The 22,198-nt window shown below is 36.5% G+C and overlaps 1 protein-coding gene across 3 annotated transcripts in view; it reads right to left on the reverse strand.

Annotated features, from left to right (window-relative positions):
* USH2A (usherin) overlaps positions 1 to 22,198 on the reverse strand; it is a 389,400-nt gene that overhangs the window by 247,135 nt on the left and 120,067 nt on the right. For all 3 annotated transcript variants that reach the window (XM_075412995.1, XM_075412994.1, XM_075412996.1), the window contains one exon: positions 2,547 to 2,677. In XM_075412995.1, coding sequence (XP_075269110.1) covers positions 2,547 to 2,677 — 131 coding nt within the window. The remainder of the gene's footprint in view (positions 1 to 2,546; positions 2,678 to 22,198) is intronic.

The following is a 22,198-nucleotide window of genomic DNA, read 5'->3' on the forward strand; positions in this document are numbered from 1 at the left end:
CTGCTGATCATGAGCAAAGATACACACAAGAATTCTGAAACAGAGGAAGGGTAAAAATAATTAACCCGCGACAGGACACAGCTGGAAGGGAACACAGAATATTACACCATGCTGCTATAGATAAAAAGCAGCAGAGACACAATTGTCATCAAAAAGGTTTGCCATTTTTAAGAGAAGAGCATAGAGGCAGAGCCATAAATGCTTATCATATATGCCACGACCATAGTTACAGAAAACAATGCATACAACCTGGTTAGGAAACCACATGATGGCAATAAGTAGTAATTAAAGCATTTTAACACTAATGCAAACTGTGATGGCACAAACAAAGGTATAAGAATTGCTGCTACAGAACAAGGTACCTGCTGTTATAGGATGGCAAAAAGAAAAAAGAATGAAACTATGTAGAAAACATAGACGTAAAGATAAAGATAGTAAGGTAGCACAGAATATTAAGCATACAGAATACCGAAAAATTTGGATAACTGAATTTTCACAGGCAACGGGCTTTGAAAAGGGTACTACAAGAAATACACTGATGTAGGCCACAGTACCCTACTTTTGAATCTCAGAATGCACAGGAATCTCCTTCCACATTGTTAATGACAAATTAGAAAGCATTAGCTTTCAAGATAGTAAATCAAATGTTAAGACCTACACTATTCCTGAATGCCTTGAATGACAGACTTTTTTCTCCTGTAAAGTCACTGAACCAGCAATGGATGCTATGTCAGATTTTATACAAAGAGGGAACAATACGGAAGTGATGATCCTAAAAGTCAGCATGGGACAGAGTTCTCCGATTCAAATGAAACAGAAAGATAAACAAAGATATATTCACAACCAAGTAATTTGTTAAAATTTAAGATAGTAGCTATTGAAAACATTAGCTGAACTGCGAAGCTCTAGGGACTGAATATGGATGAGACCTGCATTTTTTCCAGTTACAAGACAGGGAAAAAAGAAAAAAAAAAAAGCAGAAAAAAACCTCCACCCAAACCAGCCATTGCCCCACACGTCCCCTTCCTCCCCATTCCCCAAATACCATGAATCTGAACAAATACAACAGCTTCTAGGGAACGAGTCCAACCTAGCTGACATAAAGCTACTTCAGAAGGAGCACATCTGCAAGGAGGGCTAGTAATACTATTTGAAGCACTAAAATGCCAGTTGAAAGATATCCACCCCCACTAAAACAAACATCTCGCCCCCCCCCACAAAAAAAAACCCCTACAAAAACCAAAACCAAAAACTATTACACCTAGAAAGATCTTGCAAAGGAAATAAAAAAACCCTTTTCAGTTAAGTGATGGTGTAAGTGTAGCAGAGATAAAACAGAACTAGTACCTATTAAAATGTGGATCAGGACATTGACAACAATGTTAAGCATGGTCCCAAAAGTTGATGTACGCACTGGTTCAGTTTGCAATAAGGAAAAGAAGATAATATCTGTGTGCAAATGCAGTGGAAATAGTAGATATTTGTATCTTGGGGACAGAGGCAGAGTCAACATTTTCTAGCACAGGGATTGCATCCCTGCCAGCCTCTGTGCAGTGCCGTGCCTCTTCTACAGCTTCTCCAGAGCTAGGGAGGAGCTTCACTGCTGCACATCATCTCTGCATGGTGATGGAGCACCAGTGACTGGACCACGGCAGAGGTCAGGAAGCAAAGATTAGCAGTGGATCGTCAAATCTCCAGATCATCACCGTTCAACATCATTAAGCGTTTCTGTTCAACCCCCCCAGCGCAGTAGACACAACGCCAATCACATTAGACACTGAGGTGTGACAGAAGATATGGATGATACAGCGACCAGACCTTCCAGCAACACTGAGGCATCAGTAACCTTACGAAAAGGATGCACATATGACGCCACATTCTGCCAATATCATTAGAAAAATCTAATAATTACTTAGTTTCCTGCATATTTATAAAATAGAAATGAATCTGTAATGCTTTTTTATTCCATGAGGAGATCCAGTTTTGTGGTGCACAGAAAAGAGAAAATATCCAAACAGAAATGCAAGGAATGGGGCCTTATTTTTAATTCTGTGGAATTTATTTGGTAATATTTCCCTCACTATTTATGTCTTTGCTGTGTTCGTTACTACTAGAAGTGAGAGACTACTTTCATCACATTAATGGCAACACGCTGACTTCAGTAGGAAAAGACAAAGTCTCAAGATAAGAGGCTTAAAAATAATCAACTGAAAATATATATAAACCTTTATTCGCTAATTCAAAAACTAATTCTGCCCACCTTTGAAATCTTGGTACTTTAAGCTGTGGTGGTGTTTGGTGGCAGTGACAAAAAAAATCCAACTGATAAAAATGCAAAAATAAAGTCATGAATTGTGGCAAACAACAAAAAATGAGCAAAGCTTTAGTGTTTCACTATTTCTCTCCCCCATACCTCTAGTTACCTAAGGGTTCTGACAAGCCAGTTAACTTGTATCAATAACAAAAATCAAAAAGGATAAGTACGTAAAGAAGTACTGTAAGAAATAATATAAGCTATTTTTCTAGGATCCTGTCTTTTGTTGTACCTGTGGATCAAAAAGAAAGTAAGGACGCCCACTCCTCAGCTGCAGTGCAATGTATTCCTCTTGACTCCCGGGTGATGCAGAGAAAAAAATCAAACCATCAGGTTCTTGGGTTCTAAATTTCACTTTAATACCTGGTTAGAAAAAGCAAGCAGATGGTTAATGCAAAAAATTATTCTTATTATGCATTCCAACTAGAGTAATTACAAACAAAAAGTTGTTTTAAAAACAGCAGTAAAAAGACAAACCAAAATCATGGAAGTTTTGTTCTCCTAAAACCCCTGCCAGTCATTGCAGGAGAAATTCTACTAATCCAGACTGAATTAGCCTTTCAGAGAAACTTCTGTGATTTCAGAGTCTTTACTCAACTGTAAAAAAACTCATGCAATTCTGACTTATGCTTTTCTGTAACTTTTTTCTTAAAAAAACTTCATTCAAATATTATCATACTATTCTAATAGTTGATGTTTTACATGTGGATTTTCACTTGTCCCTTAACATTTTTATTGGTAAAGTAGAAACGAGGTTCCTACATGGAAGGATTTCTATGAAGAACAGTGGCAGTTTGGTTCCAAAAGAGAGAGAGAGATATACACACACATAATGAAATATATATTTGTATATATTCTTTTATAAATACTTGTATCTAAGTGCACAAAGAACACCTGAGAAAGAACAAGTTTTAACAAAAATTGGAAATATCCCAAGGAACAATTGATGAAGTGAGCTTTATTAAGAACTTTACAGATCATTATCAACAGTCCCCCATTTGGCTTCTGATGAAGTATCTTCTCAGCACGTCAAATGTCGTTCAAATGACATCCAAGAAAGAAAACGTAATTTTTTTACACTACCTTTCACCACAAGTAAAATATCAAAACAACAAGCTAATTAAACAGCTTGTAAACATTGGAATCTTGCTGTCCATGGTATAAACTCACTCAGTAACTATCTAAGGACACATTAATGAAGCAATTCATAAATTATGTATCCAGTTTTGAGAAGTAAAAGTATGAACAAAAAAGTTTTGGATAACCACCAGGCTTCTATGACTACAATGCCTTTCTTTTAAGCTATCTCCTGGAACATCATTTTACAGAAACAAACCAGAAAATTACAAAACCATATGCCCAATGTGGCCCAAGCTTTCTAATGCGCAAATGTAGAAATTACAGGCTGAGTCTACGGTGGACCCATGCCTTTACTGTACTAATTTTTTTGCAAAGGCAAATTAAAAGGCAGCAACAGCAGCATCTACCTATACATGTCCACAACATTTCTGGATAAAATGCTTTTTACAGAACAGAATAGTTTCTTGGGTTTTACCCAACTCCATCAAACTATTCAGTCTATTCAGTCTTTTCACACGCATCTTCACTAACTTAAGTCAGGCAGAAAACAATAAGTAGCAAAAGTTTTTCTTGCAACAGTGTCTATATACTAAAAAATTAAAAAATTCTAATTCTGACGCACAGTCATACTAGATCATGCTTGTTAATTGCCTATACCCATAAGACATAACCTTTGACCCAATTTCCTAATCGCATAAACGTTTTCATGCAAATCACATGACGCACTCACAGATACGAAACATATTCTCCAGGCAACGACAATCAGTCATGCTACTAAAATACCTGCAAAAAGCAGTTGTACATAAGTAATCTCCAGCAAGAAAAAATTACTAATTTGCCACATATGGAAACTGCATCTCAGCCACATTACTGAGCCTACCAAGTCTTGAGTGGAAAACACGGCCATCAGTGGGGCATAGTAGGAATGTACTTTTAATCAACTGAATCTTGAATTGCAAACACAAGAATTCACCTAACAGGTCTGTTTGTGTGATAACAATGATTGGTCCACAAGGAGTTATTATAATTTCTGGGGTAAAAACCAATGGGAAATTCTACTACAAATTAAACGTTAACGTATGTCATTCAAATAAAATCTTTAATTCCATTTCAAATTATAGCTGCAATTGGAGAAGCTGTCAGAAATCCTTTAATTATAAATAAAGAAATTTCTTCAATTTCTGTAATTGAATTTCTTTGATTATATTGGCATTATATAAAACATAATACAAGCATTGTATACAGTGAAGGTAAAAGAAAAAAACAATACACAGTAATAAGAGGACAAGTAAAATAAATTACTAATATTATTAATAATGTTTTAAAGTATCCCAAAGTGTGTTAGAGCAGATCAAACTTCTGTCAGAATCCAAAGAGTTTCAGCCTACGCAGTAGCAGATTGTGATCAGATTTTTATCCTGGTTTCAAAGATGGCACATCCAGGTTAGTAGAGGAATGAGGACGTGAGTGACCAGTGCGGGCATTTTAAAGGCATTCAACTGAGAAGTCATATCAGCATGCTACCCTGTGAGTGCACAGTTTTGAGAGTTCCTTTTAGTAACAACCTGACATTAAAAGTAAAAAGATATACTATTACTAGAATGCCAGATGAGTCAGAACCCAGATTTTTGTCTAGTCCAGAAAATGCACATGGAGCAATTTTTGTACTACCTCTTTGCCTCCCTCATGTAAGTTCAGCAAGTCTGAGAAATTCAGCAACATTTCAGATTCAGACTGAAATTCACATCTGGGTTCAGATTCTTCTGGTGCAATCCAACATAGCTTGCAAGGTCTGCACAAAAGTATTTAAGAGGCAAGCATGTGCTCTTAGGAGGCTGGCTGAGTTTCTGCTTAAAGCAAGTTTACAGAGCACATTGGATTATTTTGACTTTAGAAGAGGCAGTTGGTAGTCAGGGGGAAGAAATCAATGAATTAGAGCAGCTCCCAGGTTAGCATAACATATACTAATAATTTATAATTATTACAGCAATAAAAATCACTTCTGACTAATGCTAAACATTTTCTCTTGCAAAATAAAAAGTTTAAAATAGGTTTTGTTTGACCAAGAAACTTTATTCACCCAGACTAAAAAGTTTTTGCTTCCTGTGAAACATCCTTCCAGTTTAACTGAATCGAATTTAGTTTAACAAAAAAAAAAAAAAAAAAAAAATCAGGAAAAAATACAAAAACATTCACAGTACTCAAAAAAAGTCTTTTGACTTTTTGAAATTTTGGGGAAGAGGAGTTGACAGGAGAATGTAGGCAGAGGGGCAAGATAACTGAAGACATCTTCTACAATAATAGCTGAGAGCTTTCAGCAAAGTGACCTACTTAAAACTAATCTCTTTGTCCCACGCACTAAGCTAAAACACCTGTAAAGTATCTTTCTCTACAACTTGATGTTCAGAGTCCAGCTCAAAATAGCCAACAAACATAAATTATTAGACTCACTAAATACATAGAAGTTGCTACAAATCTCAGAAGTCCCACGCCCCTTCACCACAACCTCTATATAACCACACGATCAAGTCTGTCCAAAAGTGTCAAAAAAAGCCACATAAATGTATTTCCAATCTGGATGCAGTCCGCAAGACAAGTGTTGGTTTAATTTTCATAAATACCTCAAATCCCAACACACATGCATAAAATTAAAAAGTAATAATAATAATTAGATACCCTAGCATATTACAGACATTTGCTTTGTGAACTTAGGAAATCATAAAAGGAAAACAGCGTACATAACTATTATAAAAAACAAAAAACCAAAGCTGTCTAATAGCTGGAAAATCACAAAGCATTATTAGCATTATTAGAATTGAATTTTGCATAATCTGTGAAGCACATCCAGTTTCAGCGCAATTTCTCCCAGAATAGTAAAATTGTACAAACACAATTTGAATTTCTATTCTATTTCTATTGATATGTGAAATGCTGTAAATAATTATATAATTGGACATTCCAGTCAAATGAACTGAAAATTGTTGGCAAAGAAAATGATCTCTTTATGCTTACTAAAGCCCTTATTTGTGTATAATGCCAAGTAAAATGAATAGCAACTGTATATAAAATTTTGAATACAGCATTAGGCTCTCAGCAGTCCCTTCAGGATGACAAACGTTAAGCGTTTACTTAACATTAAGACTGTGCACAAATGCTTTTGCCTAATCAAAGTACATTTTCCCACAGAAATTATAAAACAAAATTTGTTCTTAACAGGGGAGAGGATAGATGGGGAGTAAAACTCTCAGTTACTATACACTTCATTGAATTAAGTCATTATTCTCTCTGTAAGTGTGATTCTGCACGCTATATGACACTACAATAGCTAAAACACATTTTAAAATATATTTTTTATAAGAAAATACACCTTTCAAAAAAAAAAAAATAAGGCAGATTTCAAAAAAATGGATCAGTATTTAAAGCAGTTTCACATAATGGACAGTGGAATTAGAGGAAAACAAGGAACTAGGTGGACATTTTCCTGGACATACTCATAAAGATCCTCTGCTGAATACAAGGAGTGCTTCATGTTTTGTGATGGCCCATAGCTTTCTGGATTTTTTGGGAGAAGTTGGAAAGTATTCTTCTCAAATCTGTCCAATGATTTTTATTGTCTTTGGTACAGGAACAGGCTCCACCTTTACTGTTACCTTAACGTATTTGAAAATACTTTCAAAGTCCATCATCACAAACATTACACTGACTATGTAATTCCATTGATGAAGTAAATGCTGTTCACTTCTAAGCTGGTTTACTTTTTTAGCAGAAATTTAAATATACTTAAAAGTCATATATATATATGTCCATATACATATGTGCACACACATATATATTTGTACAAGCAAATATGAAAAAAATTTTCCCAAAGTTTTTCCAAACTGTGAACTGGAGTGTCCAATTGCATGTCAGCAGCCTTTTATTCTTTTGTGATGATACTAAAACCAGGAGACGCTAAAAATCCATTGTTTTTAAAATTAGACTGTACAAAATCTCCATATTTTTAAAAAGTCTAACTTTATTCAGAATGACAGAATTAAAAGACTTTTTTTAATATACTCTTAATACCTCCAACTGCCAAAAAGCTAAATCGAACTTAAAGGTTGAATAAGCGTAAACACAGAATACGGCAAGTGAATGAAAGGCGGAAATATGTAACGCCTCTTGAGGAAACCAGCTATCAGGCAAAACCTCAAAATCTCTTGATGAGACCGAAGTATTTGTTTTACACTAAAATGACTAATTTGATACCTGTTTTTTCTTATTTTGCTTGCTACCCCATTATACCCACTACTAGTAAAACAAACAGGACATTTTAGCTTTAATCTTCTTACTACATAACCCAAATAACTTCAGTCATGTTTGCATTAATGCTGCATTAATCATGTTGTTGCGTATTAATGAGTTTTCAGGCTATGCTAATTACTGTCATAGATTCTGCAGCAGCCCATTAAATATACAAATTACAGAATTAAAGAGCCAGAGCTCTTCATGATTAATCTTTAAATGGAGAAAAACTAATGATGTCTGTACAAAGTTTCTCTCCACTTTTGGCTGACTGAGCCCAATGAACAATCAATTACAGTATATGAAGAATAAGAATACTGCATATACTAGAAGATTTGTTATGCTGTTATGCTATGCAGAAGACACACATTTAGAAGCTTCTATCAAATGGACTTCCGTAATATATTCCAGTCTTTAAGGTCTCCCGAAGTGTTGCACAGGAGCAAAAGCTATAGGATATTCCAATTCATTATCACATACTCTCAGGAAGCTGCTGGTTCCATATGAATATAGTAAATCAATCTTCTCTTTTTAGCAAGGACACAAGTCCTGCTACTCCCTAGCAAGAAAGATTTACAGCAAATTTTGGTGAAAAGCAAGCTAAGAGAAGTTTAAAGTCATTTGATAAGATTTGACGTATTAGCAGCACTCTATCCCCTCACTTACAGAGTGATGCTTTTTCAGGAATAGTGCAATACCTAGTAGTTAAATCAAGAGATTCAGAATGAGGAGACCTTGAGCCTGTACCCAGCCAATGACTGAGGTATGTCATGCAAGAGCCATCATTTAAGCCCCCTGCCTCCATATTCCTTCCTGAAGAATGGTGGCCAGCATCACTTGTGTAAGATTCTGTAATGACTGAAAAATCCATTACTGTTTTGTTCTCCATAGCCTTACGATATATATAAAATCAGCAACATACCCACATGTACTGAGAAAAATTACCCAGACACTAGGTATTTACAGACATTTGAGAAACACTAATATATCCAAAAAATAGTACTAATTTACCCTTCTCCAAATACTGCATATTATGCAGAACATCACAATTCTTCCCTAAAAAGCAGAGTCTCAGTCTTTCTTAATATTACCCTGCATATCAATAGTTGCAGTTTAGAATTAACTGGTCCATTTCAGACTTGTCCAATCAGTTCTTTATACCATTGAAAAAAAAATAAACCATACTTTATACATTCAAGATTTCATATTTATACGATATCATTCTTTAAAAAAACATCTGCTCAGAGCAAGATTGATCACAGCATGAGAACAGTCTCATATGAAGATAAACTGAAAAGACTGGATTGCTGCACTTGGCGCACAGGGAAAAGGACATAATACAAGCATATGAGATTGTCTAGGAAAGGCAGATAGGGAGCAGAGCAGCTTTCCAACACACACTCAGCACAGAAACAAGACAGCATTCAAGGAAAGTAAAAGGGAAGTTCTAAGCAAAGCTGTACCTTTTCACAGGTACTTTACAACTTCTTAGTGAGAAGATGCAATTAGGACGATCTGCAAAATATCAACACAAGAAGAATCTGAGAGCTAGCAAGGCGCAAAAGAAACCAGACAGACTGATCACCTAGATTTATCTAAACAAAAAAATGAGGGCCTCAAAATCATACAGATCAGGGTGAAACCTCATATGGAGATGCAGATGATACCGTTATCTGTTAGCATTCCTCTGTCATTAGAGTCAACATCCAGTTGTGTACACAGACATCTAAAGCGATAAGATCATTAAAGAAACTAGTGTCCTGACTCAAATTCATTTATCAAGCAAGTCTAAGAACAGAGTTCATAACTTTCTTCCACTTTTGTACATTGGGACAGTATACAACAAGCATAGATCCAACCAGTATTATTTTTTCAGAGCGTAGCTACCAGAGTAGAAATAACAACTGTAGTCTTGAAACTCCAGGAGTCAATTCCTGCTTGGGGTAGGGATCGGCTGCAAGTTTGTTTCTGTGCTGCTCTTAATATTGAAGTGAAATATGAACAGAGGAAATATCAACCCAATATTCAGCTAATGCTTTCTTCGACATTATTGTCCAACTTGAACAAAATCTGAGAAGAATTTTACTCAAATATGGCCTCTCTCAAATATTACCTGTAATCTTTATTTTTGTTTATGTATCTTTGCATAGGCTAGGAAGAAGTTCAACAAGCTCTGATTTAGTTAGAAAAGGAAGAAAACATTTTCTAGGACTAAGAATCCTCTATGAGCAATTTCATTAATTCAAACTATGGTATTTAAAATATGGAAATAGAGGCAAGCATTCATCTTCATTTCAGGATAAATTCTTTAGAGAAAGAACTGTATTCTGTTTCCCATATGTGAATTAGTGCATAAAAAAGGTCATCTTATGCAACAAGGGTAAGGTGGGAGAGGCTTCTAGGTGTTAATGCAATGCAAATCATAATTACTAGAAATATGATGACAAGAAGAATCACTTCAAAGATTTACAACAGTGCAATCTATAAAAGGTCAACATCACAGAGAAATCAGAAATGAGCTGGAGGTCAGTCGTTGTAAATAGCACTTCAATTATAAGCCTTTAGTTAGTATTTCCAGCAGTAGTACAAATGTAACACTGCACAGGGAGTAATTTAACTGATCAAGGGAAAAGCCTATGACTAGAACTGAGTAAAACGTAAATACATCAAAATTAAAGTCAGTGTAATGATCTGAAACACAGTAGATTTAGACAACAGTGCACTAGCCAAGGCAGAATCCCGTCACACAGCATCACAGAAGCTGGAAGCACAATAAGGTGGAAATCCTGCAGCAAGTGAAGAAGTTTATTGATTAGACAATGTACATATGGAACAGAGGAATAACTAAAATAAGCTAATGAGTGTCTTGAGGAATACCACAGGACAAAAATGGAAATGTAACAACGAGGGGAAAAAAAAAACCCTTTTAGATAGAAATACAACACCACAGAGCAAACACTCAGCAAAAAGCACAGTTTCAAGTTACAAACTCGGCAACAAATGCTACTCATGGTAGAACTGCAAAAAAAGCTAACAATACATCCAAGTTAATGCAGAATTTTAAGATAGACCAATAAACTGCAAAAAACCTGCCAAATTAAGAAATAACTGAAAGGAATATGTAATTTTTTCCTCTAGTAGTATTTGTGGCAGTGTGACCCTGGCTATTATTGACATAATGAGCTTTTCCAGATGAAACCCAAAACTGGCTTTATTTGCAGGAACTAAGTTCACAAAAGGATTTCAATGAAATGATCAGGCGCAAGATTTATACCTAGACAGCAAACTCACTTTTCTCATGTTTACAGGGGAGTGTGCTAGATGTACCATGACATACCTGCTGACAGTGAACAACCTCCATCAGTGTAGGGAATTGTAAAGGTTCACTCATTGCCTTCTAAGATATCTGCCGCCTAATGGAACTGCACCTTGAAGTGCAGCAGGTCCTGCTTCGAAAGAGTTAATAATATTCCGTTACATTTTGTTGTTTTCCACATGCCTACATACCTAGGAACTGCATACTGTAAATTAAACGCTTTGTGAGGTTTGGTATGAAATGTTCACTGAAAACATATCCGAACACTTTGTGGCATTTACACAGAATATTTTACTTAGAATATGATGCAGAGCTACTTCTATCTTCAACAACTGAAGTTCAGCATCAGTGAGAGCATCACCCTTACAGATCGGGACAGAACGGAAATAGGACAGTTCAGTCCAATCTCTCTTGCACTGGATGTGTAAGGTTAGCTGTAATCCTGAAAGGTGGCCTTGGTCCTGCTGTCTTTAAATGACCAGGTGATTAGACACATGAAAGTCAACAGGATAAAGCTAACACGCTGGCTCTGTTACTGTAAAAGTAAACTGCTATGCACAATCTGCAAACTGCTATGCACAACAGGCAAGTGCTGTGCAGGAAACTAAGAAGTCTGGCAATTTTCTCTTAGCTTATGAGCTTGCTCTCTCTTCAGCATATGTATAATCCGTGCTTACTGTCACTAATGTTTCCAAATGCACAGAAGGAAGAATTTATCACACATACAGCAGTCACAGTCCCTGGACTGTTTCTGAAAACAGAACTGGGGAGGGAGAGGAGAACCACCTTCAGTAGCTCTTCAGCATCAGCCACTGTTATCGTTTCCTTTTCCTGTCATGGTGTGCCACCATAAGTATAAGGCCTAATAATCAAACAGGGGATTTCATGTTATTTATCACACACGAAGGCCATGTTCACCAAATCCAACAACCTCCTCTGCTCTGCCCAGCTTCTGTAAGGAATGTGCCACAGAAAACATGACCCAGCACAGTAAGCCAGCTGTGGAGGTTTCATCATCAATTTGTAGTCTGGCTTATTCCCAAGAATCAACCCCTCCGCACTCACTGTAAGACTTAAGCACATACAGAAGCCTAAAAAGAAAATAGCATGGTAATGAAATAACATTTATATATCAGCTGAATAATCACACACTATGAAATACTTTCAGAGTGATAAATATAACTCAAACCCTTCCCCTCCTCTGGTTTTTAGGAAAGCAAGACAGTGGTATGCTGTGGACATGGAAAAGCTCCTGTACTACATCCTGAAATACAGCTAATGTGACAAATACACCTTTCAGGGTATACACATAGCCAGACATTATGCCAAGTCCTGTGCACAGTCACCCACCTGGGCAACCGGGACAGCACACCATAATGCTGGCAGCAGAGGAACACAGGTAACGCCTTCCTCCAACCCAGGCGGGCTAGCTGCTCCTCAGCTGAGGATTTGAGCTGAGCTTTGTCACTGTGTGTCTGCATACAAATGAAAAAGTCACAAGCCAACTGATACACAAAGCAGCACCTTATGATATCTGTTGGTGTTTCGGTGTGTTTCCATGTGTGGTAAGGAGTTCATGATTTTCTCATGACTAATCAATACTTGGAGGAAACTAGGTATATCTCTAAATTCTGAACTACATCCATTGGTGCAATCAGTAGAAAAGGTGATCTAGAAATAAGCGTGAATGAAGACATTTCAAAGGTACGAACAGCCATGCAACTCAACCTGTAAGGGCTTAAATAAAGGGCACCATTTATACAAAGGTTCAACTTCAGGCAAACGAGAAAGTAAGGAATACAGAAAACTAGAATGACCGGAAATTGATACAGCACATAACATTTACTAAATACTGTCATAATTCTATTTGCCCAATATAAGTTAAAGTGCAACACTAAACAAGGAGTAAATTAAACTGACAAGGCACAAGGATTGAAGAAAAACTTCCATAAAGTTTCCCTTTGCTGCCTTCTATATATGTGTATTTGATCCTGTCTTACGCCCGGACTGTAAATTCTTTAGGGCAGATGCTGTCAACTTCTTGATCCCAATACAAGAGGCATGTAAAGATTTAAAAATCAACCAGTTTTATTAATCTAAATAAAAAGAGATAAGGACAATACTGAAAATACTTTCCTTAACAATTTATTGCACATAGCATGATGTCATTTAGCCTCCATATATTGTGATACTTCCAGGCAGATATTGATTGATCTTATGTCATCTTTTCAGAATTTTAATTCCTTATGGGATTCTTTGAATTAAAGGCTGCTTTGCTGTAGCCTGCCTTTGTGTTGATTTTTACATTATTGCTTAAAACTTGAGTGATTACAGAATACATGACTGACTAATTCTGAATGATGGTCATAAGGAATTTTCTCCTCTTCTGCAAAATTCACTGATAATTTTTTCTTTCTTCTCTCTCTCCCTTTCTCTCAAAGTATGAGATTTTCTGCAACAGAGAAAAATCATGGTTGATTACAATATTGTATTAAATTAAAAAGTGGGCAATTGGTCATACAACATTACTAAGAAGTATGAGACTTCATATTCTTTTTTTTCCAGTGTGACCATTTTTGTCTTTACCACTTGTAATGCCTCATAGAAAGACACACGTATTCAAAACAAAACCAACAATCGTTGCCCATGTGCTGTAACAATGGCTCCATGTCACCTTTTTTCCTGTCCCCTGTGTTGCCTGAGGATTCAGATGACAGCCAGCTTATTTAACTCCCACTGGTTATTTTAAAGTTTTGCTTGCAATGCTAAGGTGGTGTAAGGGAAAGTGGAAAAAATGACTCACCTCCTCCTTTACAATGCAAATACCTTATTTATAGATGCACTTAAAAACATTAAATAAAAAAGCCTCTACAAAAAAAATTCAGTCTAAACTGTGTTTTGCTACTAAAAGAGTGAACTGTGTAACTGTAGCAGCAAGGCACGTCTAGTGTGAAATGATATGGCCTTAGACGAAAGCTGCCCAGCGGCTCCTGAACACCGTGCGGTGCTCAGCTGTGTCGGCACCGGAACGCAGCTGCTGCACCAAGCAGCTGACAGCAGGGCTTTCAGGCACTGGGGCTGCCAGTTAATCCAGATTCCAAACTGCTGTAGAAAGGAAGTATTGGACTACCAAGGCTGACTCCAGAGTACCCTGAAGCCTTAGTCCCATAGAGAGAGCTCTGGGCAGGGACTGCTTGGAACCACATAACATGTTGTAGGTAGGCTGAGGCTCTTCAGTGTAGAAAGATACCATTTGGTGGCTTATAAAGCCTGGAGAACCAGGCATTTCTGTCAAAGCAACCTTGGGCACTGGCCATTTCTTATGTTGGCTGCAGTTGGCGGTCACTTTGCAATTCTGCAGGAGTACTGCGTTGTCCTGATCTCCACCTCTGACATTTCCCTGGCCCTTCCCTGCCTATGTGCAAGGCAGAAGGTCTGGCATAAAACCAGTTATGCAGTCTTTGCTTCACCCATGATTCCCATTCAGCTCGTTTTTCCCCCTTAGCTCACGCAGCTCGGTAGCATAACCAAGTTTACACAGGAATATCCTAATTCTTTGAAAATTAATGATGCTAACGCGAAAATCTAACATAGGTTTGGAATAAGTAGCTCAAATTGGCATATTTTGATCACTGAACTGGAACAATTTGGGAGAGAAAATAGAGAACAGATGGAAGAAAGATTAAAGAATCCTAGAGGAGAAAAATAAACAGGAGAAATACTTAAATTTGAAAGGTAGAGTGCAGAGGCAGTGTCTTCATAAGACATTTCATCTTTTAAAAACATTGAACAAAATCTCCAAAACATAATAATTAAATGCACAAATTGTTTGTAACGGAGCTCCTTCCAAATAGTGCCAGAACTTTCATGGAAGATCTGACTTTCATCCCAAGATAAAACTCTCTCTTTTCCTTCTACAATGCAGTAAGTCTTCCCAATGGTAAGCATTCTCAAAACTACTTATCCCCCACCTCCTCCTTGAATCTTCCCAACAAGGTTTTGCCCTAGTTCCACCATTCACTTAATTTGTTTCTGACTCAAAAGGTATTACCTGGGATAGTTGTACCTGCCAGTCTAGTGTTCGTTTTGTTCATCCATTTATTAAGGTTGATGGGAACAAAGACCGTAATTTGTGTAAATAGATTCTCCCTCCTACCTCCCTGCCTCTGCAGCAAGTCACTGAACAACTTGAAAATGCGTAAAATAAAATCCCCCAAGGGCTAAAACTCCACTACACCAAAATTCCCACTATTTACTGCAGAAGGAAGAGAGTGCATTCTGTTAGTGGTGACACTTCTGCTGGCGAAGTTTCACTGTTAGTAAATGAAGAATCTTTTAAAGTAACCCAGAATAAAAGAGCACCATTAATTACCAAACCTGAAAAAAATGGTCTATATAGAAATGTGATACTATTTAATATTTAACCAATTTTTTTCTTTACTCAGGAGAAAATATGAGGACACACTCCACAGTAAGCATCAGTTGTTGTAACTCTAACTACCCTGGAATAACAACACTAATCCCAATTCACATCCATGTAAACATGGTCAGAACAAAGAATTTTAAACAGACAGGCTTAGATACAAAGTATCAGGTCAAATTTGGATTCTTTCACCTTTTTTTTCCTTTTGTTTTTTTTTTCCCTTCCTTGAAGTAGACCGTGCGTTCCTTTCTGAACTCCCAAACAATACCATTCTCTACAGCACCAAGGAGTGCCATCAGTGTAAATAACAATGACTCTCTGAATTAAAGAACAGAACAACTAAATATTTCTGTAGTCCTCTGCTTTGCTTAGTATAGGGAAATATTTTATGCTATAACTACTCGCTGGTACAACATTGATTTTATAGGACAGCAGAGAAAGACACCTTAAAAAATATTCTGAAAGCAGAATGCACAACCCCAAAAAGCCTGCTTTTCCCACAATTAGAACAAAGCAACACTTGTTTTACCAACAAATAAAACAAACTACTCCATAAGACTACAACCAAAAAAGAAAAATCTATTCTGCAACAACTATAGTAAGCACAATATCATTTGCAGAAAGCACTGAAAGAATTCCTAAGTAGACAGGTAGACCACTACAGGAAAAGTGGAGCTGCATGGCAGAAATTTTAGAAATCTTGAGTTATTGTGGCCAACATATTTTCAGGGAATAGCCTTGTTTTGTAATCTAAATCATAATCAGAACCATAGAGAGCAAATAATCACTTCTTAACAGGGTATAGATAGGACACAAGCAGCAGCACAGGTAACAAGTTAGTTTAATAAATAAGACAGTGCAAAACTACAGAGTGCTCTATAAATAATGATCAATGCTTAAAATCAATGCTCTTGCAAATTGGAGCCAGTGCAAAGGGGCAGGCACCAGGGTAAGATGATCCGGTTGATGTATTTTGGATCTGCTGAAATAAATCCATTTATAGGAGCATTTGCAGGATGACTAAGTTAAAAGAGCACTGCAACAGTCAGACCTGTCTAAGGGAACGCCTCCTCCTACTGTCAATATTTCAAACTGATAAAGAGCTGACCAAGTGCAATCAGTGCTGTGATGAATAAAAGAAAGCTTGGGACCATTAACATTAATAGGACTTGTGTGGCTAAATGCTCGTATCTTATACTGAAAATTTAGCTGATGGACGAATAGAATTTTTTTTTTTTTTGCTTATGCTTCCCCTTTTCCCTGCACACTGTATATGATAATTTTGAAAATATTTGCAATGTAATATAAATGTCTAAAAGAACTTCACATGATTAATACCCTGTGAGTCTCTGAAGAAAAAAAAAAAGGACAAAAAGAATTACAGAGCTCACTCTGGCTACCTGGAAGACTTGAGAAAATAGAAATGCCAGTTTTATAAACACAGATAAAATTAGCTGATCAAATATCTTCAGGCAGAGTGCCTTAGCCTTGGGGCACAATGACAAAGACTCTAGCACCTGCCATCTACAATGTGTATTAGGGAATGGTTAATAAACTGGTACCCTACGAGAGCTGGGTGAACTTCTGTGGGAAGAGAGAAATTCACATCAGCAAGTATAGTCCTAAGAGCGTATATATCCAGGATATGACCTGGTAAAATAGTTTTAATCTGAAACATGGCAGCCTGATTTTCTTCTCAGCAATATTAAATACCTATCATATACCCAGTGCTGGTCCAACACCAGATAACACAGCTTTTATCTTAACCCCCGCCTGCGATCTGAAAAATACCATGCAGTACAGTGGGGGGCCAAGGGAGCAGGTTTAGGGCTAGGAGAACATGTTGTTTCATATTGGTATATATTTATAGCAAATTGGGTAAAATGAATCAATATTTTGCCCATATAGCTATTAAATACAAAAAGTTTTAAGAAAGAATCTGATACAAGATTTACAGCTGTGTGAAACACCAGTGTGAAGATATTGCTATAAGGAAAATATTTAGTTTTTAAATTATATTTTAGTTTTGTCATCGTACTCCCAAGGAAAGTGGAATAGTATAGAGAGAAAACGTTGAGCAGGACAAAAAATTCTCCTGATGGGGAAAGAGACCTTTGTCTGGCAGGTTCCCTAGAGAGAGAGGAGGAAAAAAAACCTTTGTAGCAGCACCAAAGACAAGTAAATGTCCCTTAGGGCTTAAAAGCTTATCATAGTTCCAAGGAATTTAACTTTTTTTCTCCAAAGAGGAGAAAAAAAACCCCATCACTTTACTCAATATAAGATTAACTGTCCTAGTGTTGAAAAAAATGAGTCATTTTTATTTCTTAGCCATGCTGGCAGACAAGGGTTCTATTTCCTTCAGTACCTACATTATTTTAAAATCAAACGCTATACTGGAATATGCTCCTGCTGTAGGCATTTAGAGGTGAAAAGATGCACACGTGCATCTATCTGCCACTCCACTCTGAACTCTTGCAGTCCTAAAATGGGATCATGGTAAGGCCTAAGGTAAAACTTTCAAGCCTGCTGATCAGTCCCAACCTTCACTTGTCATCTCATTTAGCCTTTGACAAACAGACTGAAAAAAATGCAGTGTGCGTGCCTGAACAAGAAGGACAGGATTAAGCTAACTGTAGTACTGCTAGCTTGCACAATTAAACCTATTAGAGTATGAACCAAGATAAAAATATAGAACGCTGATAGAATAATTCTGAAATTACAAACAAAGAATGGGTCATAAACCCAAAATAGAGCAAATATGAAATGAAAGAATAAAACACCTTTTCAACAGACAAACAAAAAAAGAATAAATTATTTCAAAATAACAGTTTTGCAGGTCTTACAGGTAAAAAAAACCTACAAATTGTGGAGACTGGAAAGAACATTGCTGTGCTTAATTATCAGTTCTACTGCACCTTCAACTTCTTTACGAACACTGTTCAAAACACCAAGTTCCAGTCATTCCAGCACAGGCTGGCAGAGACAGCAGCACACAGAAACCTGCCTTCTCCCACCTACAACTAGCAAGGAGATTATGCCACTGCTTCTCAGGAATGCACCTGGTCATAACAACTCACACCTTCATGACCTTTAAGCAAGAACGACATGCAATATTTTAGCTTACATACCACAAAAAAAAAAAAAAAAGGAAAAAGGAAAAAGTAAAAAAAATAATCAAAAATGCAGTAGTTTCTTTTACACTCTCTCACAAGCACATCATCCCATTTGCTCTGCTCACTACATGGACTCTCTGTAGAATATTAGGTCAAATGTAAGGTCCCAATATTAATCTTCATGGTCATCCATGGAAGCGGTTCAAGATATCTCCAGAGTGCCCTTTTCATTATGTTGGCGACCTCTCTGAACAACTGCTGTTAGCTTCAAGGCTCACCAGAGCAAGACTGAACTCCCTTTGCAAGAAAGACAGAGACTCTGGAACTCGTAAGAGGAGCAGATCAAAACGATCACAAATTTCACAGCTTTCTAAAGATGGTTTAAACCCACAACGACTCAGGCTTTCCAAAGTCATACATTAAAACAAAAGGGGGAGGGGGGATGACCAACAACAAAAATTGTAAAGCAAACAGAAAAACATGTCCAGAGAAGACCATTAAGGAAGAGATAAAAAAGAAGTAGGTGCATGAGGAGGGAGGAAAAAGATGAGAACTAATTGGTTGTGAGTATGACTATATTTTGGAAGATATTCAGGTACCACATACAAAGTATGATAAATGTCCAACGTTTCAATTTCTATTCTCACCTAATACATTGATATAAATACTGGTTAAAAAAGTTTCACAACATGCATGTGCAAAAAGTGTATGTTCATTAAAAAAAAAAAAAAAAATTTCAGATTGGTTTCCATCCCGAAATGGAAGTCCAGAAGTTTGCAACTCTAAATTCACAGTATAAAACAGACTTTCTCCTATATAGGTAGCCAAATAATAAAAAATAGAGAAAAAAAAAGGCTTTCCCACTAAGTAAAACTGAACCCAAAGGATCATCTGCTTGATATATTAACAAAACAAAACAGGCTGCTGATCTAAAACCAATTCTAAATTTAAAAATATCATGTATTGCATAAATTAACCTTTTTACAATTTCTAACAAAGATTATGAAGTGGAATCTTACAGATTTCCAAAATTTTATTTACTTTGCTTGCAACATCTTAATAAAATTCTAAATTTTGTATATTTTAAAACCAAATAACCATAGTAATATCCAATATAGTTAAGGCCAGCCTAGATAGCAATAGTTGGTGATTACCAGATCAAAGGCCTTACTTAAATCAATAAAGAGAGCTCCTGTACATTGATTACCATCCAACACTATAAAAATATAATTGCTTACCTTGAGAGGAGCAGTACAAGTGAAATGAAAGGTCATAATAGGTCAATAATTATTTAAATTAAACTTACATCTTCCTTCATCCGATGGACCAGCTCTAGCACACACAGAAATGGTGGTGATTTACCAGTTTAAAGAGACATATTAACATGTCAGCAAAGGGCTTAGCAGTAATTGGGTCAGCAATTTTAAGAAGTCAAGGTTCCAGCTTGTCAGCTTCTCCATTTATGTTCCCAATTAATCTTAAGGTATTGCAGATCTTAAGGCAGCAAGCACAGATCTAACTACTTTCAATCAAATCTCATTTTTGGTATATACAGAGATACCTTTTGAGATTTTTCTACAATACAGTATATCATTCTCTAGAATGTCTTTAAATTGAAAAAAAGTCATGCAATGATTTACTATCAAACTCAATGAATCCTCCAGTAATTTAGTATACAACATTTCTGTCACCATATTAAATGGTCCTTATACCAGAACAACATTACTTGGCAGGTTTGCATTTCCATTCTAATAGTTATGCTAACAGTTGCTTTCTGAATTCCCAGTCACTATATTGCACTGCTATTCAAGGTTACAATTTTGTCCATCTATGTTTGCTTTAGGGATCACCTATCAAGTCCGGTGCATTTCACTGAAAGAAGGAACAGCTTGAGTAAAAGACAGGAACTCTGGAAAAGAAATGTGTAAACCCATCTCACTCTGGAGAAGTATCTAGAAAAATAATTCAGTGTGGAGGTATTTGCTTTCATAGGTGCAAAAGATAGCATTGTACAACCCAAAAACCAAGGAAGGGGATTACACTTCACAAGTCAAAATAACAAACTACATAAGCATTACCTAATCAAATACATGTTAAACTCCTTAGGTTATTTTTTAAAAATTTACACTTACTGAATAAAACCACTAGCAAGTAATGTGTGAGAAAGCATGGCATTCTAGTGTCAAAAGCATTGTGTGCTGTTTCCTGAAGATCTCATCCTCAGAGAAAGCTTATTACAAAATTTGGAAACTGTATGTACATACAATAACTAACAAAGCTTTAATAAAATGTTGCAACTTTAACATACTTTTAAAGTCAGTGCATTGATTAAACACATCACTAAGACTCAGATACACACGATACTTCCTCCCCAAGGTCTGCAAACTGGAAGGGCAGCAGCACTTGCTGCAAAATTTACCTCCCAGGTCCTTGACACCATTGTTGCACAGAATTTTACTAAAATATTCTCTCTTAAGGAAAAGAAAATAAAATCTTTAAAACCATATTTGTTTCATGCCAAATACTTTTTCAATATTACTTTGAAGAAGTAATTTAAATCACTTTCACCCACTTTTACACAAAAGTGTTTTGGTTCCTTTTTTCTGTGGATCAGAGATATGAATTTGTCAGAGTGCAGTTATCCTGAGGTAAAAAAGATGGAACTCTAAACTTATCAATGTCAGGAAACAGATCTTTGCAGGATGGTAAGCTAGAAGATAGTAGCAAAAATCTCAAAGAAAAATTACATTTGCATGGAGACTCTGCATCTTAGAAATGTAGGGGCTAAGAAGGCTCTTATACGAAATTGGTCCTGGCTACCAAACCCTGATGGTGGGCTAAACACTAGAAAGGCAGGCAAAGAGTTTTCTTCTTGGTCTCTTAATTTTCTACCATTTGGTGCCTGGTAGTATGAAAAAAAAGATGACAACACTTTGAAGAACACAGAAGGAGGACAATCACAGACATTATAATGGTCAAACCAGGAGGAAAAAAAAAGGGGCGGTGGGGAGGTGGAAAGGGAGCAAGAAACAAATCATGAATAGTGTCAAAACAGGAAAACGGTGAAAAAGCAAGTGCAATGGAAAAAAAAAAAGGGAAATTAAATAGAAAAACAGGAGGACCTATAACCACTAGTAAAAATTCTCCTTACAAATCCAGTTGAAAATGTGTGTTGCTAGTAAACACGAATACAGTGGGAAAGCATGCACTCTGTCCTTCACATACAGATGATCATCCAGTGCAGCAGTCAGTGTCTCTAACAGCTCGGATCAGAAAGAGATTTCATGAATATTAAAGATTTTTACCCATTGACATCTGTATTAGTCAGCAATGTTCTACATGATGGATATGTCTGGGATTCCCCTATGACACTGAGAGATTTTTTTAATTACTATTCAGAATAACTGTATAGGCCACATTAGGTCTGTAAAAGTAAACTCTCAAAATTTAGGAAATGCAAAACCAAAATTGGCTACAAAAAATTAATGCATACACTAATAAAGGATGAATAATGATGTAGTCTACAATTATACAAACACACATTTCCCATAAGATATCTGCCTCAAGGATTTTATGATGTTCAGTAACTAAAACAGAATTCATGTAGCAAATAAGGATTTTGTGCACAGAAGCTTGTCTTATTTGATGTAGTTCTCTGAGGACGTTTA

The sequence above is a fragment of the Opisthocomus hoazin genome, chromosome 2 (assembly GCF_030867145.1).
Source record: "Opisthocomus hoazin isolate bOpiHoa1 chromosome 2, bOpiHoa1.hap1, whole genome shotgun sequence".
NCBI lineage: Eukaryota > Metazoa > Chordata > Aves > Opisthocomiformes > Opisthocomidae > Opisthocomus > Opisthocomus hoazin.